This window comes from Corvus moneduloides, chromosome W (assembly GCF_009650955.1).
Source record: "Corvus moneduloides isolate bCorMon1 chromosome W, bCorMon1.pri, whole genome shotgun sequence".
Classification (NCBI taxonomy): Eukaryota; Metazoa; Chordata; class Aves; order Passeriformes; family Corvidae; genus Corvus; species Corvus moneduloides.
The window spans coordinates 9,825,468-9,851,257 of record NC_045510.1 but is presented as its reverse complement, the minus strand read 5'-3'; the positions used below and the strand labels follow the sequence as shown (position 1 = coordinate 9,851,257).

General features: G+C 48.6%; 1 protein-coding gene across 1 annotated transcript; it reads right to left on the bottom strand.

The window, feature by feature from the left end:
* Nucleotides 1-948: 948 nt before the first annotated feature.
* On the bottom strand, nucleotides 949-25,175 carry LOC116437368. Its single transcript, XM_032095037.1, is given in 10 exon segments — nucleotides 949-2,882; nucleotides 2,885-3,202; nucleotides 7,716-7,799; nucleotides 8,223-8,316; nucleotides 8,893-8,947; nucleotides 9,213-9,303; nucleotides 9,663-9,801; nucleotides 22,894-23,053; nucleotides 23,605-23,771; nucleotides 25,026-25,175. Coding segments are annotated over 10 exon segments (3,192 nt in total).
* Between the last annotated feature and the right edge of the window lie 615 nt (nucleotides 25,176-25,790).

The window sequence follows — 25,790 nt, the reverse complement described above, 5'->3', positions numbered from 1 at the left end:
ACTTGGCTTGCAAGGGGTCGCTGTCCCACCGCTTGATGTAGACCCAGTCTCCAGGCTGGAACGGATGAGCAGGTGTGTCCAACCCTATTGGTTTGGATAACACAACAAATCTCTGGAGCTTCTGAAAAGTGGAACTCAGAGCCATTAAATATTTCTGCAAATCATTTTTACCTCTCATATGAATTTCCCCTGGGATATGTGGAACCTGGTATGGCCTGCCATATCATATTTCATAGGGACTGATGTTGTCCCTTCACCTTGGCTGTATGAGGACTCAGCAAGGCTATAGGCAGGGCTTGAAACCATGTCATGGATGTCTCTTGACAAATCTTGCAAATCTGGGTTTTGAGGGTCTCATTCATGCATTCAACTTTGCCACTTGCCTGGGGCCTGTATGGTGTGTGCAGGTCCCAGGTAAGTCCCAAAATCCTGCTAACTTCCCCAACCACTGTTGCAACAAAATCTGGTCCCTTATCTGATGACATTCCCAAAGGAACCCCAAATCTTGGTATTATATGATTGAGCAAAGCTTTCACTACTTCTTTTGCTGTGTTGGTGCGACAGGGGAAAGCCTCAGGCCATCCACTGAAGGTGTCAACCAGTACCAGTATATACCTGCATCCCGCTTTGCGTGGCATCTCAGCAAAATCTATTTGCCAATAATCTCCTGGGAGATCTCCTGTCTTTGTCACTCCTAACACAACTCTCTTGCTTGTGTCAGGGTTGTTTTTACAGCAGGTTTCACACTTGCTTGTTACAGATTGTACAATATCAGTTATTCCTCTCCCTATCACTACTTTCCTCAAATGTTTTAAAAGATTTTCTGTTCCCCAGTGGGTACTTTCATGCTCTCGTTGGGCTATTTCCCGAAGGATCAGGGGTGGAACTATGACTTGTCCTACCGGGGTAACAGCCCACCCACCTTCTTTGATTTCAGCCTTAAGGAACTTAATTAATTTGTGATCCCTCTGATCGTATTTTGGGGTAAACGATGACAAATCTCTCTTTCTGTGGTACCACTGCAAAAATGCCTTTTTCTGCAATCCCCCTTGCTGTTTCGTCAGCAAAACGATTTCCCAGTTCGGGGGCTGTTTTCCCTTTTTGATGACCTTTGCAATGCATGATAGCTAGTTCCGTAGGCTTCCAAATGCTCTGTAAAAGTGCAAGAATTTGTTTAGCATGCTTAACCTCATTACCTTGTGCATTCAGCAGGCCACGTTCCTTCCAAATAGCTCCGTGGGCATGAACAACACTGAAGGCATATTTGGAATCAGTCCATATGTTCACCTTCTTCCCCTCGCTCAGTTCTAGAGCTCGCGTTAGTGCAATGAGTTCAGCTTTCTGTGATGATACATCTGGAGGCAAGGCTTTTGCCTCAATGATTTTATCTGAGGTGGTTACAGCGTAACCGGTCATCCTCCTACCGTTTCTCATGAAGCTGCTCCCATCAGTGTACAGTTCCCAGTCTGGATCTTTCAAAGGAACAGCTTTCAGGTCTGGTCTGCTGGAATGAGTTTCCTCTATTGTCTGCAAACAATCATGCTCAGGCACACCGTCAGGTAACGTGGATGATAAAAACATCGCAGGGTTTACCACAGAAGTTGTGTTTAGTGTAACATCATCTTGTTCTAATAACACAGATTGGTATTTGAGCATTCTGCTGGGGGAGAGCCAGTGTCCCCCCTTTTGCTCCAGCACGTTTATCACTGCATGGGGTACATACACGACAATGTGTTGCCCAAGGGTTAATTTATGGGCCTCCTGTATCAGAAGGACAGTTGCTGCCACAGCTTTCAAGCATCCTGTCCAACCCTGGGATACATTGTCTAGTTGTTTTGAGAAATAGGCCACAGCGCTTTGCTGGTCTCCAAGGTGCTGTGCCAGTACACCCAGAGCAACATTCAGTCGCTCATGTGTAAAGAGTTCAAAAGGTTTGGTCAAGTCCGGCAGCCCCACAGCTGGAGCTGACATCAAGGAATGTTTCAGCTGTTTAAATGCAGCCCTGGCATTCTCTGTCCACATGATTGTCCCCTTTTCAGCTGCTTTAAGGACTTCATATAAAGGTCTCACCAGTGTACCGTAGTTTGATATTCACAGGCGACACCAACCTACCATTCCCAGGAAGGCCTGCATCTCCCTTGCGGTATGGGGCTCTGGAAGTCGACAGATGGCTTCCTTCCGTTCTCTGCTGAGTTGTCGATGTCCATGGAAAATTTCCAGGCCCAGGTATACCACTGTTTCCCTGGCAACCTGTGCCTTCTCTTTTGAGACCCGATACCCACCTTGGCCTAAAAAGTTCAACAGATTTACAGTGAGCTTTATGCAGTCATCTCATGTCTTGGTCGCTATCAAGATGTCATCAACATACTGGAGAACTGCTCCTCCTGGTTCTTGTTTCCTCCAGTCCTCAAGCTCCTTTGCCAGCTGGTTTCCAAATATGGTCGGGCTGTTTTTGAATCCTTGTGGTAAAACTGTCCAGGTGAGCTGGGTCTTCCTCCCTGTTTCTGGATTCTCCCACTCAAAAGCAAAGAGTTCTTGGCTATTCTTATGCACAGGAATGCAGAAAAAGGCATCCTTGAGATCTAAAACAGTGAACCCCCCTAATTCATTTGTTAGCGTTGTCAAAAGTGTGTAAGGATTTGCTACCACTGGGTGTATGTCCTCTGTTATCTTGTTGATTTCCCTCAAATCCTGTACCAACCTGTAGCTTTTACCATCAGCTTTCTTCACTGGCAAGATTGGTGTATTGTACCTGGATTCACATTCCACTAACAACCCAAATTTGAGAAACTTTTTAATCACAGGTACTAATCCCTTACGAGCTTCTAATTTCAGAGGATATTGTCTTTGCCTTACTGGTGTAGCCCCTGCTTTGAGTGTGATACAGGTTCAGCTTTTTTGGATCTCCCAGGAGAATCATTGTCCCACACTATTTGAATGACAGCCTCTTCAACTTCCTTGGGAATTTTTCCATGGCATTCCTGTACAAGTATAGCAGCTGCTTCGATAATTTTAGATTCTGGGATTATAACTTTCACTCCCCCTTCCTTTGAAAACTTAATTTCTGCTTCCAGTTTCTCCAATAAATCTCTGCCCAATAATGGCATTGGGGAATTTGGCATATACAGGAACTGGTGAGTGACCCAGTGTTTTCCCAATTTAAATTTTAAAGGTTGGAGAAAAGGCCTCGTTTCACTTACCCCTGTAGCTCCAATCACATCCACAGTATCTTGACTCAGTTTACCTTTTAAAGTATTTAACACAGAATATGATTCCCCTGTATCAACCAGAAATTCAACATCATCATTCCCCAGCTTAGCTACAACCGAAGGCTCTGCTGGGGTAGTTACCTTCGGTCCCCGTCAGTCCGTATTTACAGTTAGTTCCAAAACTGGGGGCTTCTTTTCTGCTCGTGATGGACACTCATTTTTCCAGTGCCCCCGTTTTTTGCAAATTGCGCATTGGTCCTCATATAGGGGAAAAGGGGGACCCCTTTTTGATGCCACAGATGACTTTTCCTTATCATACTTCTTCTTGTGGTGGGGTTTATGATGTTTATCTTTGTCTGCTAAGTCTCTGTTCTGGTATACCTTCCAGGCTACATTCAACAATTTACTTATGTCCGGTGGCCCATCTATCTTTTGCAGCTTTTTCTTTATGTCATTAGCAGATTGACCTATAAACAGGTAGGCCAGGTGGATCTGCTGCTCAGGTGAGTCAGGGTCTAAGGTAGTGTATTTTTGTGCAGCCTCTTTAAGCCTATTTAGAAATTCTGTGGGGGTTTCATTTGGATTTTGTTTGATCTCATATAACCTAGCCCAATTCACTGCTTTAGGAATGGCACATTTTAACCCAACAACCACCCATTTTTGGTATTGCTTCAGCTTTTCCATCTGTTTTGGGACATTGGGATTCCAGTTAGGGTTTGCTAGGGGATAGATATCATTAACTGACCCTTGGAGACTCCCAGTTGCAATTTGAGTTTTTATAGCAGATATAGCAGCTTTGTTGACCATTTCTCTCTCTGTGTTATCCAATAATTCATCTAGCATAACATTTAGATCACCCCAATCTGGGGTTTGGGATTTTATGGCCATTTCTACACGCATAGTTACTCTCTCTGGGTTGTCCCTGTACTTCCCAATTGAGTTTTTCCACTGCTGTAATTCTCCGAGGTAAAACAGTGTCTTTATATAAATGACTCCTTGATTTCCCACAGCCTGTCTCAGAGGTGCTTCTAATGCAAGTTCTTCCTCCCCTCCTTTATCTGTTTTGGACCTTGTGTGTTTAGTGACAGGACTGACTGCTCTCATAGCTTCTCGGGCTATCCGACCCCTTCTTCTACCACCCTCCCCGTGAGAACCATCTGTGCCTCTACATCCTTTTTGGAGCAGTTCCCACTTTGCCCGGTCAGCTCTGGACGCAGCAGGCTGCGGGGACCAGCCTCCGGAATCCGGGAGACCAGAGGTCTGGCTCGTGGGTCCTTCCACAGGACCGCAGCAATAGAGTCAGGTGGTGGAAGAAGGAGGCAGGCTCAATTGTGGATGAAATCCGGAAGGTTTATTGTGTCTCCGAACAGGGGACCTCGCCCCCCGGGGGTGTCCAGCAATGAGCAACCCTGAGCGTGCCTGCCAGGGGTTTTATGGGGGGGTGGCGACAGGGGAGGGATGATAACGGCATCGAATCAGGGAAGGAGAAGGACGGGTCTGCGGGATGAGGGACACACAAGGGAACCTATCTTGGGAAAGGAAGGGAGGGATCCTCCCCCCAAGACCAATCACTCGACGCCCCTGCCAGAACTTTCTAGAAGCTTGGGAGGGGTGCCGGAGCGATTGGCAGGGGTCTGGGAGGAGACAAATAGAGAAAGCAGGGTTATGAACACGAAACCAGGAGGGTATAAACTGGGATGGTACAGTAACACAAAACCCAAAGGGGAGACCTGGACTGAACCAAACAAGACACACTCCCACATCTCCCCCTTTTTTGTTTTTTAAGATGGTTTAAAGTTCGGCTGGGGGTAATATTCAGAGTCCGGATAAAAGACCTCGAACTCTTCCAACTCAGGAGCCGTAGGTTCGAGCTCCGGTTCTTGCAGGGTCTCTGCATCCGGGAGTACCTCGGCTCGGTCAATATCCGTAGGGGAGGGGGAGCTTGTAATCAACTTTACTAACATTCTCTTGAGGAGTCCAAACAAAATTAGGGCAACCAACAAAACAAAAAGAAAAATCAGTCCAGATCGGAAAATAGATCCTGCCCATCCAGATAGTCCCCATTTGCTGAAGATGTCGCCGAGCCAGTCACCAGTTTCTTTCCGAATTTGCATCACCATGGCCTGCATCTTGTCTGTGGATGTTCTCCGCCCTTGATGTAAACATATGTGGTCTTGGCCCATGGTTTGCGCCAGGACTGACCACACGTTTGCTGCCGGTTGGGGAACTATCCACGGCGACACAGGCCATGGGAGCAGCTGCAGGATGACAACAAGCTGCAGGCTTCTGGCGATGGCTTGGATGGACAGTGCAGGATCCATTTCTGTAGTCTCTAAACTAGAAAGAAACTCAAAAGGAAGAATATCAAAATTGGGTAGAATACCTGGGGGCGAACTTAGGGTCCAAAGGGGCGTAGGATTAACCCACCCCAGTTTTAGGGGGTGCTTGACTCCTTCCTCCGGTGGGCTGGGAAATACACGGTTTCACCCATTTTGATGGGATCCACCTGGGGCCCTCGGGGGTGGATATGCATGCATATCCCTTCCCCCATGTAACTAGTTCATGAGGGCCCTGTATTTCCCGAGTCTCCGGGTCTTTAACCAACACCGGAGGCCTTTCTTTCATTTGCAGCTGATGAGACCGCCTGAAGTGCTGCACGATCGGTGGATTCAGGTTCTCAAAGGCACAGTTGAGGAAGTTTAGCGTGAACAGTGCCCTTGAGAGCCTGACAGCTGGGGATTCTAATTTCTTTGAGGACCTTTGCCTTTGTAGCATCCTCTTGATATTTTGATAAGCCCTCTTGACTATCGCTTGACCTGTCGGGGAATGGGGGATGCCTGTCTTGTGCTCTATTCCCCATTGCTGTAGGAAGCTCCTGAACTCCTTGGAGATGTAGGCTGGGCCGTTATCAGTTTTAATAACTTTGGGGATGGCCAGGGTAGCAAATGCCTGCACTAGGTGCCTTATGACATCGCTAGCCCTTTCCCCTGTGTGGGCAGAGGCAAAGACAGCTCCAGAGAAGGTATCTACTGACACATGTACATACTTCATTCTGCCGAAAGAAGCGACATGTGTCACGTCTATCTGCCACACCTCACAACTATTAAGGCCACGGGGGTTTGCGCCGGTGCCAATGGTGGGAAGAGCTAATTGGTGACATTCAGGACACGCTGCCCCGATCGCTCTGGCCTGGTCGTGCTTCAAATTGAACTGCCGAACCAGGGCAGGCGCATTCTGATGGAACAACTGATGGCTGATTTTGGCCTGCTCAAATACATTTGGAATCGGGGCCATCACGGCTGGCGCAGCGAAGGCATCTGCCTTCCTGTTGCCTTCCGCGATGAACCCGGGCAGGTCCATGTGTGACCTGACATGCATCACGTAAAATGGTTGCTCTCGGTGGGAGACTAGGCTAACCAATTTTGAGAGCAACTCATACAAGGCTGTGTTGGAGACCTCTCGCAATATGGCATGTTCAGCTCTGGAGACTACCCCTGCTACATATGCAGAGTCAGTTATCAAAGGGTTCGGGGAATCTTTCAAAAGCCCTGACGACTGCGTCTAACTCAGCAACTTGAGGTGATCCTTCCACCTCCTTAATATCAGCCTCGCACCGCTGAGTTTGGGGGTCTTTCCAAGTCATGACTGACTTGTGGGACGCCCCAGACGCGTCAGTGAAAACGGTCAAGGCCTTTAAAGGTTCCTTGCTCCGAACACTCTTTGTATTTAATTCAAATTGGATTTCCGAATTAAAAATTTTGTGGGCTGGCCTATGTAAGGAAATTTGGCCTGTGTGGCCCTCCAGAGCGAACTGCAAAGCTTCACAATCATGAAGCAGGCTCTCCAACATTGCCTTGGTAATTTGGCCTGTTTGTGTCCTGATTGGTACGTGAATGCAGTCGAAGTCACTTCCTGATAATTCCCTGATCCGGACTCCAGCTTTCCGGATCAGTTCAGCCATCAGCTCCTCTGGCCGTGTCATCCTTTTGGACCTATTATGACTGAGAAAGACCCACTCTATGATCAAGAGAGGGTCCCTCCGGTCCTGGTCCTCCTTGCTCTTCCTTTTGTCTTCCCATTGGAAGACAAGCCTGTGCAGGTGTGGCAGATTACCCAGGATGATGAACTTAAATGGCAAGTCAGGTCTATACCTGCTTGCTTGCCTGGTGGACATCAGGTGTTGCACCTTCTCCAGGGCTGTCCGCGCCTCTGAGGTAAGTTTCCGGGGAGAACTAAGCTCCTCTCCCCCTTTTAGTAAATCAAAAAGGGGGGCTAGGTCTTCGTTGGATAGACCCAGCCACGGCCTTACCCAATTTAGTGGCCCACACAGTTGGTGGACATCTGCTAAGGTCTTAATATTTGTACTGATAGCCAATTTTTGCGGCACAATGGTCCGCTTTGTAATTTCAAGGCCCAGGTATTTCCAAGGTGGCATCCTTTGAATTTTTTCATGTTGGAGCTCGAACCCTGCAGCAACCAATGCTCCGATTGTCAGGTCAAGCACACTCGCAAGCATGTCATCATCGGGGGCACACACGAGGACATCATCCATATAATGAAGGATGATGGCCTCCTTTGCGGCTGCGCGAACTGGGGCAAGCAAGGAAGAGACATACCATTGGCAGATAGTCGGGCTGTTCTTCATGCCCTGTGGCAACACCTTCCAATGATATCTCTTTCTTGGGGCTCCTCGGTTGATGACCAGAACCGAGAAGGCGAAACGTGGGGCATCGTCAGGGTGTAGAGGAATTTGGAAAAAGCAATCTTTAACGTCAATCATGGCCAAATTCCAATTTTGGGGAAGCATCGTCGGGGACAGCATCCCTGGTTGGAGAGAGCTCATGTCTTCAATCACATCATGAATTTGGCGAAGGTCCTGGAGGAGCCGCCATTTGTCTTTGTTGGGTTTTTTAATTACAAAGACAGGGGAATTCCAGGGGCTGTTGGTTTCCTTGATATTCCCCTTCCTGAGCTGCTCCTCCACGAGCTTCTCGAGCGCCTCTAATTTCTCACCGTAGAGCGGCCACTGTTCTACCCACACCGGGCAATCCGTTTTCCATGTCAATTTCTGGGTAGGGCGCTCCTCAGTGACCGCTGTGCAAAAATTCTGCGGGGGGTCAGGAATGTCAATAGTGACTCCCCACTGCTGCATGAGATCTCTCCCCAAGAGGGGTTCCTTGTAATCCAATACGAACGGACGTATATTGGCCAATTGTCCGCTTGGCCCCTTAATTTGTACGACGCTTTTAGACTGTTTCGCCAATTGGATGCCCCCAACACCTTGCACGTGTCCTGCCACGTTTTGCAGCTCCCAATGTGTCAGCCATTCCCATGTGGGAATGATCATCACATCTGCCCCTGTGTCCAGAAGTCCCTTGAGATGTAGGACTTCTTCCCCTCTGTTGATCTTACAGTCTACCCGCGGTTTCCCTGTTCCTATTACATGAGTGGCACACACCGTCGGGTGTGGCCCTTCTGCAGGGATAGCCTGGGCGACCATCTGCCCTCTAGGCAGAAACAGAGGTGGACGGACACAGCGCAGCCAGAGAACGGGTCCTTCGGGACTGGATGTCATGAGTCCCGCAGCGACTTCGATCTCTGGTGGTGTGCATTTAACATCTCCAACAATGACATACCTGCTAGGGCTTGGGTCCCACCTCCCCAGCTCACCACCGACACTTACTGGTGCGGTGTGCCACTCGTTGGTTTTCAGGAAGAGCGGTGTCGACAGCTGCAACCTAAAAGAACCATCAGCAGGAAAAGTGAAGTCAGGATGAAAAGTCACATCTGGTAATTTTACATAGTCTTTTTTGGCCCCTTTCTGTTCCCTCTCCCCCTCGCAGCCCGACCTTTTTATATCGTCACACGGGTTGGGCGCGCGCTCCCCACTCAGTTTTTTTTTTTGTAACTGGCTCCCTAATCCCCCAGACCCTTGCTCCTGTTTAAATTGATGAAATTGCCACTTGAGCAGGCAGTCTTTGGTCCAGTGCCCGGGTTGGTCACAAAAAAAGCAGGTGTTTCAGGTCTGCTGTTGGGCCCACTTCTGGCTGTTCCTCGATGGAGGTTGTCCGCTGCTTCGGCCCATGGTCCTCTTCTGGTCCACAGCAGGATGGTGTGTTGCTGTTCCCACCGAGACCGCTCCTCGGGACTGTTGCTTGTCCGAGCTGGCAGGTTGCAGGTGCGGTGCTTTCGCAGCACAGACTTCTAACATGGCTTGGATTGTTGGCAGGGGGTCCAGTGGGAGGCTCAGGATAGCTGTCTTGCATTGGGAATTAGCATTTGCCATTGCCATCTCTGTTATGACCTCCTCTCTGGCCGCCGGCTGCCTGACCTGCAACTCTACTGCTCAGGTTAGTCTCTCTACAAACCGGAGGAACGACTCAGTGGGCTGCTGTCAGACCCGTGAGTAACTTTCCATGGGCGCGTCCGGTCTCAGGCCAAGGAATGCCTTACCGGCCAGTTCCTTGACCTGCTGCAGCACCTCTAGGGGCAGACTCTGGGCCTGCTTCGGCGCCAATGCCCGTTCCCCCTCGCTGCTTAAATGGTCCATAGTTAATGCCTGGTTGTCAGCATCAACAGCCGTATCAGAGCTCTGCAGAAGCGCAGGAAGGAGTCGGCGGAGCTCCTTTTCCCATGCCGCCCTCCAGAGCAGAAACTCTGCCGAGGAAAGCAAGCACGAGAAAAGCTGACGCAGGTCAAAAGGCATCATTACTGCTCTGGAGAGATTTGCCTTTAAAAAGCCATGAAAATATTTGCTTTCTCTCCCGAACTCTTTCTGTGCCTTGCAGAGTTCTTTGATCGTTTGGTGGGAGAGGGGTTCCCAGTTGGTGTGGGTCATTCCCCCTCTCCTGGACCTTTGATAAAAAACCGGAGCGGCCGAAGGAATGGAGTCCAGTTCCGGGTTCCGGTCCTCAGGCCCCTCCCCTTCCGGCCACTCACCGTGGGAACCGGAAGGCCAAGCGTGGGAACCGGAAGCAGGAAGCGGGTGGCAACCAGACACGGACCTACAACAACTTCTAGGGGCGGAGCACGGGGGCGTGCACTGATGACAGGTGGGAGGGGCAACAGGGGTGGACCCAGCTTGGGTGTGGGAGGAGTTAGGGTACTGGGAGGGGTCATGACGAAAGGGATTGGAACTTGGGAGAAAGGGGTTTTGGAATGAAGAAACGGGGGGAAGGGCAAGAGGGGGTTTCTGCCATGTGGCACCCGCCATCTTGTCCTCGTCGGGCAGGGAATCCATTTTCTAAGTTCTCAATATAACTAAAGCGAACACGGGGTCTAGCAACTGGGGAAGTCGGGGAACGGGATAAGCCCCGGGCAGTCTGGCCAGGACTGTCTGGGCGGGGGGGCCGAGAATCCCGAGGAAAGCCAGGGAGTCGGTGGCAACCCTGCGCAGCATCGCGGTTTGCTTCCTTCAGGACGCCCGGTTTAGGGGACACGGGTTTAGGAGAAGGCTTAGGGGTAACTGGGGAACCGGGGGCAGGCTGTCCTTCCCTCTCCCTTTTTTGATTTAAAGCAGACCGAATTTGTAGGTATAATAAAGAAAATCTACCTAGATCTTTTTCTTTTGTCAATTCAGACTGAGCTATTTTTGCTCCCACGGCGTTCCAAAAGGGATCGCTTAAAACCGAACTGTGGGAGCACTGAGGGAAGTGCTGGAACAGCCACCGCACAAACCGTTTTAAAGACCCTTTAGAAAAACGTTTCCCCCCCCCCAGGAGTCCCGCAACTTGGAAAAATACCCCCTTTTGTGCTGTGGACAATTTTGCGCCCATAATCCACAGCACGACGTCTGGAGCTTTAAAAATAAACCAACCCTCGGACACCGATTCCCCGAAACAAACCGGAGGCAAGCAACACACTCGCCCCGGGGCTGCGCAGCCTACTCTGGGCTCTTACGAGCCGCGGACCATGTGAAGCCGTTCACCACGCGCTGCGCGCGGCCGGGCGGGCACCGCCGGGTCCCGCCGCTCCCACCGCCGACACTGCGGCTCGTGTGGCTCCACCCGCACGCGGGAACTGCCTCGAAAGGCTTTACGGTAAGTTCCCCCCCCCCGGGGAAATACTTACCTCCTGGTGTCCAGGCAAGCTCCAGGCGTCCCGATTTCCACCGAGGACGATTCTGCTGGTGCGGGCGGAGCTACCGTCCTCCTCCCCAGGAGCGCAGCTCACTAAAACGGAGCCTGCTACAACTGGGGTAGCTTGACGTCCCAAGGACGCACTTGGAAGTCCAATCAGTCCCTTCCGTGGGGTCCGGTGGAAGCGGGGGCCCCGCGATGGGCGCCAAGCTGTCTCTGCGTCCTTTTTGGAGCAGTTCCCACTTTGCCCGGTCAGCTCTGGACGCAGCAGGCTGCGGGGACCAGCCTCCGGAATCCGGGAGACCAGAGGTCTGGCTCGTGGGTCCTTCCACAGGACCGCAGCAATAGAGTCAGGTGGTGGAAGAAGAAGGCAGGCTCAATTGTGGATGAAATCCGGAAGGTTTATTGTGTCTCCGAACAGGGGACCTCACCCCCCGGGGGTGTCCAGCAATGAGCAACCCTGAGCGTGCCTGCCAGGGGTTTTATGGGGGGGTGGCGACAGGGGAGGGATGATAACGGCATCGAATCAGGGAAGGAGAAGGACGGGTCTGCGGGATGAGGGACACACAAGGGAACCTATCTCGGGAAAGGAAGGGAGGGATCCTCCCCCCAAGACCAATCACTCGACGCCCCTGCCAGAACTTTCTAGAAGCTTGGGAGGGGTGCCGGAGCGATTGGCAGGGGTCTGGGAGGAGACAAATAGAGAAAGCAGGGTTATGAACACGAAACCAGGAGGGTATAAACTGGGATGGTACAGTAACACAAAACCCAAAGGGGAGACCTGGACTGAACCAAACAAGACACACTCCCACACATCTGTATCAAAATCATCCCATTCGCTTTTAATTGAAATTGATTCATTGGTTTTAAAGATTGTTCCAGCCGAATGTTGGTCAAGAACTGTCTCGCTCCTTGCGGCAGTGGAGGGGTAGGGAGGCAGGGGCTGCAAGCAGGTTCTCCCGTCCCTAGCTCCGCAAGAGCCGCCTGGGTCGGGGCCATCCTTTCTGCCCTCAGTTTTAACATTGGCCGTGCCGCAGGGTGGGGAGAGCGAGCGGCTCCTCCTGTCTCTGGCTCGGAAACTTGCGGTTCTCTGTATTGGGGAATGCCACCGCAATTGCCCATGTCCACTTCTGCTTTCACTTTTGTGTTCGGGGTACTCGGGGAAAGGTGGCCAACCTGCCCCTTCCCCTCCCCCTTCCCAGTCTCTGCCTCTGGAAAAGTCAGGGGGCGGTGGCCAGCCTGCACCTTCTCCGCCTCTAGGGCGGTCAGGGGGTGGTGGCATACCCGCATCTCTCCCACCTCCGTGCCCGAGGCTGTCGGGGGGGGGAGGCCTTGCGCTGCTCCGCTGGCTTGGAGCTGGCAGCTCGCTGCCTCCCCCGCCCCCGCTCGGACAGCAGCGGAGATAGCGGAGGCGGCGGAGCCACTGCCCCTCCACCTCCCGCCCCCACCCACACCCATGCGGGCTGCTCCGGCGGTTGAACAGGGTGGGGAGACCCCCTCCATCGCGCAAAGCTGGGCCCATATCTGTATCTGTCATATCGATTTCTCTGTCCGTATTAGTATGCGAGTCAGCTTGCTGCGGCTTTTTCTTTCCCTTTCTCCTCCTCAAAGTCATCTCCATATTACTTTTGTCTACTACATATGTTTTTTCCCTGTTCAAATACATAGTAAAAAGTTCAGCATATCTTAGTTCATCAAACCTATGTAATGATCTCAATTCTACCATCAGGTCAGTAATGATGTTACTTTCCAAACTCCCATAACGAGGCTAATTTTCTTGACTTAATTTTAAAGTCAGCCAAACCCGTGTGGACAGTCTGATCAATACTCAGGTGTCCAAAGTAGTTTTTCGCCCTGTCAGCCATCTCCAGTGTTTTATTATCAACTCTAATGGGCTGTTAGGAGGGATTTTTTCATTCACACCACCCATGTTTTCTCACAGACAGGAAAGCTCTGCCAGAGGAAAGCTCTTAACTCCGGAATTCAGCCTGCAATCTGGCCTCTGAATTCTGATTTCCCAGGCAGTTTATCTAGGTTACTACACAAACACTTCAAAATAGAACTTTAAAATACTAAAAAGCAACTAGTTGTGGCAAGCAGTAAATGCGCACGCGCGAAAATCTGGTCTCAAAAGAATTCGAACCCACAACTTCCCGACATCCCAAGCAACCAACCTCTGAGCCTCTCCTGCGGCTGCGTAGGGTGCAGCCTCTGGGCTCCTGTGGACTCCATGGAGGGCGTCCCCTCCTTTCCACAGTTTGCAGGGGAAAAGTTTAGGCTTTCCCCTTTTGTGGGCTTTTATGCCCCCAACCTTTCCAACCCCCTTGGAGATTTCCTTCCCTAGTGCTAGCACAGTCTCAGTGGTACTGATCCCCTTTTCACTCACCTCTTTCCGTGCTTCTGCCTTTCCGTGCTGGGTCCTAAAGTCCTGGTCACAGTCTTAGATTGTGGCTCCGGCAAAGAGAGGGGCAAAGCAAGATGTGTTCCAACCCAAGACTGCGAGTTTCAAGGTCTTTAGGGTCCCTTCATGGTCGCCAGCAACTGATGCCTTTTCCTGGTCTTAAAATCCAGAGGCATACATGGTTAGAAGGGAAAAAGGGATTTTACCTTGGTATTTATGTTAAGGATCCTTAGGTGCACACGTCCAGGTCATATGCATCGAGATGCACCCCGCCGAGTCTGCCCCCAAAGATTGGGTATACCATTATAGGTTTTGCTAATTAGCATATCTATCAAAAATTCCCCAATGAGAGGCTCAAGTGAGCCCCCCCTCCCCAAGGAACCTTCCCCTGGATGGTTCTATCTTGGTTTACAGAATGTGTTCTGGAGAGGACCTTGGGGTCTGGGGCACACTGATCCCTAACTACGAAGCTTCTAAAATATTTAGTCTCTTAGCTTGACAAACAAGTCCAAGAATGTAGGCAAAAAGCACTAGGAATACAGAAGTTGTAAAAAGGTATAACAGGGGTATAAAAGAAAAGGCAAAAATCTTCATGGCATCACCTGCAGCATCCCAACTTATTATGGATTCATCAGACCGTTGGGTGTAGTCCTTTCTTAAGCTGTGAAGGTCCTTTATAGACAATGACTCAGTAATATTTTCTGTGCCTGAGTCAGTTGATGGCTTTGAGGTTCCTTCCCCTGCATCATCATCATCTTTCACTGGGCAACCAGTTTTGGTTGTGTGCTTTTTCCTCGTGACAGGAGCCACTGTCAATGGCTTAGACTCTCCATCTGTTTTGGGCTTGCTGTCTGGTGTGGCTGCATTCTGAGTGACTGGGGTGTCTGCAGGATTTGCTGATTTATCTTCCTGCCTCTCTACCTTTACCTGCTGCAGTGTGCGATAGGCATATGCCAAAGCCCAACATATTGCAAGGAGCTTGTTCTCATTAGAATTGTCATTGTATTTCTCTTTCAGATATTTCCCCACCTCAGCTGGTTTCTGAACATATTCAGGGGGAAAATTGCAAACCATTGGGTCAGAGAATTTCTTCAATATTTGGCCCTTATCCTCCCATTCCCCACACCACTCAGGATTTTTCACCTCTGGGTCAGGTGTCTCATCAGTCACCCTGGAAATCTGAGCTCTCATTCTAGCCCAGCTGCGAATCACATGGAGGAAGCTTACAAGATAAAATACCAGGAAGATGGTCTCTTTAACATCCAGGGGAAACTGAACATTCTCAAAGGATAACCTATCAAATTTAAAGGGAAGGGAAGCCCTGTCTCCTCCTCCTCTAACAATCTGGGTGCAATTACTAATAAATTCGCAAAACAGGCTACCGAAGCTAGGACTGGGGTTAGGATGGAGAAACCACATATCATACACACCTTGAACAGCTGCCTGTAGCCCTGTTAACTTCTTATAAATCATTATCACCAAGCACAGCAAGATAGAAATCCTGATTCGTCTCCCTTCTCTGTAAAATTTACACATCAGGGACAAGATTGGAGCAAGTTGTGGATAGGCAAACAACCCTAGGGACCAAAAAAGCACTAGCACCTCAATGAAGCCTAAGGACCAAAAAGACATGAGTACATCAAGCCAGAGAGACATTATGAACTCAACCAACATGGTGAATACTTTACCCCAACACAGAATAAGTAAATTCAAACCAAAATGTAATTACTACAGGTTTTTTTTCACTTTCCTTCGAGCCCCACCTTGGGCGCCACTAAATTTGTTCTGGTTCGGCCAAATTTAGAAATATATCCTATGAGACAAGGCACAACCACCCCTCCCCCACTAGGTTTGGGAAAAAATAAATTTTCCTTGAAGGAAAGTGAAAGAGATAAAGCTATTTATTTAACAAACACATGGGAAAAGGAAAATAATGCTAAATAATAAAATCTCCCACTGTGGAGAAAAAACCTGGGAAAAGTGTTAGAGTCTTCCCTTTGGTCTCCTCAGAGCTGGGGCTTGGCCCAGGGCCAGGCCCTCTGTGCTCAATGAAAAGTCCTCCTGATGTGCTCTGGGTTGAAGCAGTCCAGTAGAAAAGGGAGAAAATCTGAAACTCCAGGGAAGGAAAAGCAAAGTTCAACTCTCAGTCTCTCTCTGGAGAAAACGAAACTGAAAAACTGGCCAAAAGCTGACTGGAAAGCAGCAAGCCGGGTGCTTCCTCGCTCCCCTGCCACAGCTGGGGAAAAATAAACTGCTATCTCTGTGTGACCTTGAACAAGCTGATAACTGCTTTGAAAAAGTTTTGCTCAGTTTTTCCTTCCCCCTCTCAGTCTCAGTTTAGAAGCAGCGACATGGGATACACATCATAAAGTCACCCCAAGACACATGGACCAGAACAAAAAAGGAGCCAGTTTTAGGAGCTCCTCTGAGGTAGGCTGCGAGTAATCAAGGACCAGTCTATATGAAGGTTCCGTACTCCCTCATAGAATTAGAACAATGGAAGAGTACAGTGGGAAAATATAAAGAAAATCCGGACAAAGTGGCTACTTTGGTGATGCCATGAAGATTTTTGCCTTTTCTTTTATACCCCTGTTATACCTTTTACAACTTCTGTATTCCTAGTGCTTTTTGCCTACATTCTTGGACTTGTTTGTCAAGCTAAGAGACTAAACATTTTAGAAGCTTCGTAGCTAGGGATCAGTGTGCCCCAGACCCCAAGGTCCTCTCCAGAACATATTCTGTAAACCAAGATAGAACCATCCAGGGGAAGGTTCCTTGGGGAGGGGGGGCTCACTTGAGCCTCTCATTGGGGAATCTTTGATAGATATGCTAATTAGTAAAACCTATAATGTTATACCCAATCTTTGGGGGGGAGGAAGAAGAGAGACACAGAGAAGAGAGACACAGAGACACAGGGAAAGACTCGATGGGGTGCATCTCGATGCATATGACCTGGACGTGTACACCTAAGGATCCTTAAAAATAAATACCAAGGTAAAATCCCTTTTCCCCTTCTAACCGTGTATGCCTCTTGATTTTAAGACCAGGAAAAGGCATCATTGGTACATAGAGCAATTCAAACACAGAACTCTGACTGGAGTGATTTGGTAGTTATGATAGACACACTGCTTGATCCCACTGAAAAGCAGATGGTGAACAAAGTTTTTGTAGACTCTGTGGAATCAGGCAGAGCTAATGGGAAACTACAAGGTACGGTTGCAGATAATTTTCCAACAGATGATCCAAGGTGGGACGCAAATGTGCCAGCAGATAAGCAAAGATTAAGATGGTATCAAGATCTCATAGTATATGGATTAATGCATGGTGTTCCTAAAGCTCTCAGCTGGGCAAAGCTTTATGAGGTGAAGCAAGGTCCTAATGAAACTCCTTCTGATTTTTTGAATAGCTTAAGAGAAGCTGCTATCAAATTCACACACATAAATCCTGATACAACAGAAAGGGCCCTTCATCTGGCTTATTTATTTATGGGTCAGGCTTCAAATGATATAAGGAGAAAGTTGCAAAAGTTAGAAGGGGTTCAAGACATGAATAAAATGTTAGAAGTAGCCTGGAGAATGTTTCGAGATAGAGACTCCAGTAACAAAGGTAAACCGTGTCCCAGGAAGAAGGATAGCCAGGAAAAGTCATCTAAGAAAGCCTCTCTCCAAGGGGACAAAGATACATGAGCTTGTTGCAAGAAGAAAGGGCATAGGAAAGCTGACTGTCCGATGCTGAAGAAGACACCCCCAGTTCCACAGCTCCTATTGGAACAGAACTCAGAATGATGGGGACTGGAGGCTTCTCCCCCAGCAGAGCCTTCGGTTATAGCCAAGCTGGGGAAAGATGATATAGAATTTCTGGTAGACACCGGCGTGGCATATTCTGTGTTGAATACTTTAGAAGGGAAACTGAGTCACGAAACTGTTCATGTGGTTGGGGCAACAGGGGGAACTGAAACATGGCCTTTCTTCCAACCTTTGAAATTTAAACTGGGGAAGCACTGGGTAACTCATCAATTTCTTTATATGCTCAACTCCCCTAAACCATTGCTGGGGAGGGATTTGTTAGAGAAATTGGAAGCCAAAATTAAATTTAAAAAAGGGAAGGGCGTTCGAGTTATCATTCCAGAAACTAAATTTGTTGAAGTTGCTGCACTTTTTATACAGGACAGATGTGGCAAAATCCCCATTGAAGTCGAAAATGCTGTCAATCCAATTGTGTGGGCCAGTGATGTTCCAGGAAGATCCAAACAGGCAGAACTAGTGAGCATTGCACTCAAACCAGGAGCTACACCCGTAAGGCAAAAATAGTATCCTTTGAAATTAGAGAGTTGCAAAGGACTGGCACCTATAATTGAAAAATTCCTCCACCATGGGTTATTAGTGCAATGTGAGTCCAGGTATAACACAAAATTACAGAAGACATACATCCAGTGGTATCAAACACTTATACACTTTGGACCACACTGACAGATGAATTAGGGTGGTTTACTGTTCTGGACCTAAATGATGCCTTTTTCTGCATTCCTGTGCATAAAAACAGCCAGGATCTTTTTGCTTTTGAGTGGGAAAACCCTGAAACAGGAAGGAAAAGTCAACTTACTTGGACAGTCCTACCCCAGGGTTTCAAGAATAGCCCAACAATATTTGGAAACCAGCTAGCAAAAGAATTAGAAGATTGGAGGAGACAACAGCCAGGAGGGGTTATCCTTCAGTATGTTGATGACATCTTGATTGCAGCTAAGACCAGAGATGACTGCATCAAATTCACTCTAAGCTTGTTAAACTTTTTGGGACAGAGTGGATACAGAGTTTCCAAAGACAAAGCACAGATCGCCAAGGAAGCAGTAGTTTATTTGGGACTTGAGGTCTTCCGTGGACACCGACAGCTCAGCAAGGAATGGAATGAAGCCATCTGCCGACTTCCAGAGCCACCCACCATGAGAGAGATGCAAGGCTTTTTGGGAATGGTAGGTTGGTGTCATTTATGGATAGTAAATTATGGGTTGTTAGTGAAACCCTTGTATGGAGCAATAAAAGCAGCTGAAATTGGCATTATTATTTGGACTGAAAGCACAAGGGCTGCATTTAAACAGCTGAAACATTCTCTAATGTCAGCTCCAGCACTGGGCTTACCAGACTTGACTAAGCCTTTTGAACTTTTTACACATGAGATACTGAATGTGGCACTGGGCGTACTAGCACAGCACCTCAGAAGCCAACAGAGGGCCGTGGCCTATTTTTCCGAACAGCTAGACAATGTTAGCCAAGGGTGGCCTGGATGTTTGAAGGCCATGGCAGCTACTGTCATCCTGATTCAAGAGGCCCGGAAACTCACCCTTGGACAACACATTGTAGTGTATGTGCCACATGCAGTAGCAGCAGTACTTGAACAGAAAGGAGGACATTGGCTGTCCAGCAATTGGATGCTTAGATATCAGTCACTGCTGTTAGAATAGGATGATGTTACCCGGAAAACAACTTCTGTTGTTAACCCTGCCATGTTTCTGTCCTCTACCTTAACTGACGATGTGCCTGAGCATGACTGTTTGCAGACAATCGAGGAGGTCAAACGCAGCGTTTGGTGCTCGAAGCATGAGCTCTGGCGTGCCCCAGGTCAGAGACAGTCCAGCTACGTTACTTCTGCCCGTCACAGAAGCGACTTCGGGATCAGGAAAAAGAGCTGCTTGCTGAGCTAGCTAGCTGGCTTCTCGGCAGAGGAAACACGGCAGGAGCCGATGATGTCGGCTCACGTTAGCTCGGAGACAAAGGAAGAGAGAGGCTGTTCAGCTTAGGCTTCTGAGCCGCCCCCTGAGTCTGACTCTTCGGGGAACTCGATCCAGGGGAGGGGCTGGGATTGATTGGCATTATGCAGCCCCAGCCCTGCAGGGGGCTGGGTCACATCAACATCTCCCCCTTCTTTATTACTTTGAAATGAGGGAGAAGGCTCAAGGGATTTTAAAACCAAACACTTAAAAATGGGAAAGGGGAATAAAATTAACAACTTCAGAAAGAAACCCCATACAATGTCCTTGATAATGGAAGGAATCCGGCTGCTGGAGCTCCCGGTGCAAAGGAGGAGCTGTAGCAGCAGGTAGGAGGTCATCATGCTGTCAAGGGAGGCAACTTTAGGAACAGTGTAACACAAATAAAATTAATACAAATACAATTAACTTAAATAACAATGGCTTCCTTGGACTCCCCCTCTTTCAAAAAAAAATGAGGGGTCATTTTGGGAAGGGAGACACATTTTAAGGAGACTGAGAGGTAGAAGGTTTGTTTTTCAGGCCTAGAGGAGGAGTCTTTTTTCCAGGTGGCTTGGTTTTTCTTCTTTTTCAGGCGGCTTGGTTTTTATTCTTTTCCAGGCTGTGGCAGCTTCTTTTCTTTGCTTGGCATCCACAGGTGGTTTCAAAAAGGGTTTGATCCACTTCCCAGGGATCCATCTTGGACCCTCTGGGGTGGATACACACCTGTAGCCGCTACCCCAGGTGACTAGGGGGTATGGGCCACGTGTTTGTAAAGTATCAGGGTCTTTTATTAGGACCTCAGGTCTCTCAGTCAGTTTATGTTTGGCAGAGTTTGTGAAGTGTCTCATTATGGCAGGATCAGGTTCCTCATAGGAACAGTTTAAAAAGTTCAAAGTGAACAACGCTTTGGAAAGTCTTATGTTGGGGGCAGCGATCTCATTGCCCCCTTTTTGTTGTTCTAGCAGTCTTTTTAGTGTTTGATGTTTCCTCTCTATGATGGCTTGGCCTGTGGGCGAGTGAGGGATGCCAGCGATGTGATCCACACCCCACTCACTCATGAATCTGTTTAACTCTGCAGAGGTGTATGCAGGGCCATTGTCAGTTTTTATTTTATTTGGTGTCCCCAACACAGCAAAGGCCTGTACTAGGTGGTTGATGACATCTTTGGCCCTCTCTCCACAGTGGGCTGAGGCAAAGGTTGCACCAGAAAAGGTATCCACAGGAACGTGAATATATTTCTGGCGGCCAAATTGGGGGAAATGGGTGACATCTGTTTGCCATACCACACAACTTCCCAGGCCTCGGGGGTTAACCCCCTGACCTAATGATGGAAGCTGATGTTTTTGGCAGTCGGGGCATGTCGCCACAATAGTTTTCGCCCGGTCTCTAGTGAGGTGGAACATTCGGATGAGAGCTGGAGCATTTTGATGGAACATTGCATGGCTCAGCTGGGCTTGCTGGAATCTGTCAGGCAGATTGGCTAACTCGATGGGCATAGCTAGGGCATCTGCTCTCCTGTTCCCTTCGGCAATAAATCCTGGCAGGTCAGTGTGTGATCTCACATGCATGACATAGAATGGGTGCTTTCGGTGGGAGATCAGTTGAATCAATTTCGAAAGCAAGTTATGAATTTTTGGGTTTGCAACCTCCTTTAGTAAGGCCCTCTCTGCCCTGGAAACTACACTTGCTACATAGGCCGAATCAGTTATCAAATTAAATGGTTCACTGAACCGCTCAAATGCCCTGACCACGGCTGCAAGTTCTGCCACTTGTGGGGATCCTTCAACTACTTGCACATCAGACTCCCACTTCTGAGTGCGAGAATCCTTCCAAGTGATGACAGACTTGCAGGATGCTCTGGAGGCATCTGAAAAGATTTTCAAGGCATTTAATGGTTTTCTACTTTGAATTTTTTTTGGAATCAGTTTGAAGACTGAAGTAAACAGTCTGTGTTTTGGATGGTGTATAGAAATTTGGCCTGTGTAGCTGTCTAGGGCGAATTGGAGGTGCAGGTTGTTTTGAAGGAGATTATCAAGAGAATCAGTTGCCAACGGTAAATAGATACATGTAAAGTCACACCCTGCAAGGGTGCGGAGGCAGGATTTAGCTTTCATCACTAACTGAGCCATGAGCTCCTGTGGGGTTGTTATACTTTTTGATGGCTGGTGCGAGAGGAAAACCCACTCGATGATTAACAGGGGATCACTCTGCACCTCGTCCCATTGAAATATCAGCCCGTGAAGGTATGGCATTTCCCCTAATACAATAAATTGAAAAGGCAGACCTGGGGTGCAGTGGTGTGCCTGCCGGGACAACAGCGCTTCCTGTACCTTACAGATGAACTGTCTTGCCTCCTCTGTTAGATGCCTAGGTGATGTGAGGTCATCTTTCCCTCGCAGGAGGTTGAACAGAGGAGTGAGATCTTCTGTCATCAGCCCTAGGAGCGGCCTCACCCAATTTATGGACCCACAGAGCTGATGGAGTTCCTGCAAGGTCTTAGGGTTATCATTCATGTTGACTTGTTGGGGAACCACAGTCTGTTCATGGATTTTCAGTCCAAGGTATTTAAAGGGAGAGGTTTTCTGGACCTTTTCAGCCTGGATCTCAAATCCATTTGCCTCTAAGGCCTCGATTACCTTCCTCAATGTCCAGTCTAGATAGGATTGGTTAGGAGCACACACCAAAACATCATCCATATAGTGGAGCACTATTGCCTTTGCTGCTAACTTTCTGATGGGGGACAGAATGCGGGCAACATACTGCTGGCAGATGGTGGGTGAATTTTTCATGCTGTTGGGGAAGATGAAACAGGAAAGCCTTATAAATATGATTGCCTGACAAAAGATTTTGGGAATATGAAAACTACAGGTGACATTGAAATGAAAGCCACCTTTGAAATACCAAGTCTTAGTTACTGAACAACTGGAAAACAATGGTATGGCCGACTGAAGGCAATCCCCTCTTGATTGAACAATACCCTCTGCTTGCAGGCAGGTCCAAGGGTCAGAGCAGACCCTACTAGCTCAGCAGAAGGGGTCCAAAGAGTAGTTTTTAGAAGTTAAGATGTAACACTCTATGGTAATATAAGAACTCTTATAGGCTGTATGTAAATGCTATAGGATTTGTATCATGTATTAGATTGGTTAGTGACAATTAGAATATTCAGTACAGAAGATGATTTATTGTATTGTAACCAGGACTTCACCATTTCATCCTATTCTCATCACTTCTTCTTCCATTCCATTCCTCTCTTACTCTTCGCACACTCTTACACTCTCTCTCTCTCCTTACTTACCCGCTTACTCTCTTGCTCTCTTGGGCCTGCTCAGAGCTGCCAGCTGCAGCTCTGAGCAGTGCCCCTATACCTACGCCCTTTGCAATAAACCGCATGTTCCAAGATCTGACTTCAGAGATCTCTCGTCCCCGTCCGTCCCGACCATCCGACCCACACCAAAGTACCCGCATCATGCCTTGCGGCAGAACTTGCCACTGGTAGCGCTGCATGGGAGCCCTTCGGTTGATGGAAGGTACCGAGAAGGCAAACCGAGGAGCATCGTCTGGGTGGAGAGGGATATGGAAGAAGCAGTGTTTGATATCAATGACCGTTAACTTCCACTGCCTAGGGAGCATGGAGGGTGAAGGCATTCCGGGCTGCAGGGGGCACATGTCCTCAATGACTGCATTTATTTTCTGCAAGTCCTGTAGGAGGCGCCACTTGTCTTTCCCCGGCCTTTTGATTACAAATACCAAGGAATTCCAAGGGCTATTACATGGTTTGATATTTCCTTTTCTCAATTGCTCCTCCACAAGTGCGGTGAGTGCCTTAAATTTGTCATTTTTCAAAGGCCACTGATCCATCCAGATATGTTCGTCAGAGATCCAATTTAATTTCTGGAAGGGGCGCTCCGCAGTCACCTTTACTAAAAATTTTGGGGTTGAGATGGAATTTCGACTCGAGCCCCCCACTAGGACATGAGATCTCTGCCCCACAATGTAAATCCAGAGTCAATTACAAAAGGACAGACTGATGCTATCTGTCCCTCTGGACCCTCAGTTTGGACAACTGCCTTGCTTCTCTGGGCAGATATAGATCCTCCCACACCCATCACGATACCTTCTGCCAGCTGCAGCTCCCAGTGTGACAGCCAATTGTGGGAAGAAATGACTGACATGTCTGCTCCCGTGTCCATCATTCCTGCCAGGCGGATGTCTGAGCCTTGGCAAGACAGTTTGCAATTAAGCATGAGTTTGTCGTTCCCAACTACCTCAGCCCAGAAGACAGAGGGGTTGTAGTCCTGTGGCGGACTACTGGGCATGAGAATAGCTTGGGCCACAACCTGGTTAGCAGCAAGAAAATAGGGAGGGTTAACACACTGAATATTGACAGTAAAGAACCCTTGTGGCCCTACTTGAACAATTTCTGGTGTAACACAAATATCAGCTGGTGAATGTACAACATCTTTTAACACAAACAACATACAGTCTCTCAGCTGCTCGCAACTCACGACGATTCTCTGGGGTGTCACCGAGTCCATTTGAGTTGCAGAGGTCGTGGTGACCATTTTCCTGGTGGCAGTTTCTTGATTCGTTCCCCCGCGTGGCCCTGCCAATCCATGCGGTCTGGTCAGTTTTTTGGCTGCATCCCATCGGCGGCAGGCGATGTCGTTTGCCCCGGGGAAACAGGTCAGGAACTTTGATTAATTGGAGCCGAAGCTCTGCAGTTCTGGGCCAAGTGCCCTGGTTTGCCACACCTGTGACAGACCAAATTAGCATTTCTTTTGTCCTGAGATGCTGTTGCATCTGCAGTGGCTGCAGTTCCTAGTAAGTTTTCCCCCGTTTTTAAATTTGGCTTATGAATTGGCACCAATGTCATGCAAGCACGAATCATTTCAGGTCGGTGGAGGTTCGAATGGAAGACCCAAAATCACTCTTTTACAAGCATCATTGGCATTAGTCTTTGCAATTTGCATTATAATATGCTCTCTTGTTTTCAGATCTTCCACTTGCCTTTCCACTACGAGCCTCAGTTTATCCACAAAATCAATAAATGGCTCATTTTGCAGTTGCCGAATCTCAGTATAATTCAATTGAGGTCCTAATTTAGGGGGCATCATTAAGAACGCTTGCCGTGCTGCTTGCTTAACAGCATTCAGGACCCGCTCAGGTGTATTTTGAGCCTGGTTCTGGGGCTTGGCTAATAACCCCTCACCGGTAAGGTGATCCATTGAAACTCCTGCATTGTTTGGATCCTGCAGTAAAATAGGGAGGACCTCTCTCAGTTGCTTTCTCCAACCTTCTTCCCACATTTGAAACTCAGATGGGGAAAGCAAGCAGGAGAAAATGCTTTTGAGGTCATGTGACACAATCACTGTACTGGTGAGAGTAATCTGCAGAAGGTTCTTAAAATACTGACTCTCCCTCCCAAATTCTTTCTGGGCTTTGCAAAGCTCTTTGAGCCCTGCAGGATCAAAAGGTTTCCATGTGGGATAATTGCCTGCTCTGTCATAGGTAATAGGAGCAGCAAAGGGATAGGAGGGGGCTGAGGGGACTTCTGGACCCGATATCAAGATGGCATCGCTTCCGGTTTCTACCCCATGGGAACCGGAAAGGGGGGTGTGGGAACCAGGAAGTCCTCCATAGGGGGTGGGGTTGGAGGACCAGGAGGAATGGTCACAGGATGGGTGGGGATTCACGACGCAGGGGACTGTACCCGATTCGTGGGAGAAGCCCGAAGACGTCATGTCTGGGGGTGGGGATAGGAAAGGGTTGGGGGTAGGAGGACGCAAGGGGCTGTGGGAAGAAGAAGAGGGGGAGGGATGAACTGTGCCATACGGTCAGTGCCATTGTTCAGACATGTGGGGTGGGGATAGGAAATGGTTGGGGGTAGGAGGACGAAAGGGGCTATGGGAAGAAGAAGAGGGGGGAGGGGTGAACTGTGCCATATGGTCAGTGCCATTGTTCAGACATGTGGAGTGGGGGGGGGATAATGGCAAACAGCCTTTAGAACAGTTTTCTGGGCTTACAACTGGGGAAGAGGGAGAGGGATACGGGGTTTGGGAAGGGGTCGAGGCAGCTTGGCCAGGGCTATCCCGACAGGGTGGCTGAAAAGACCAAGAGGGGTCAGAGAGAAGGTAGCAACTCTATGCCTCTGGGCATATCACCCCATTTGGTTTTTCCAACAAAGGGGAAGTGGGATGAGGAGCAGGAGGAGAGGAAGGAGGGATATGGGAAGAACTGCGAGGGGATTTGTGCTTTTCTTTTACTTTCTGATCCAGTTTATGCAAGTCCCGAAGGACTAGAACTAGAGGAAAGAATTTTTCTCCAAAGGAGTCCCCTTTTCGCTTTAAATCAGTAAT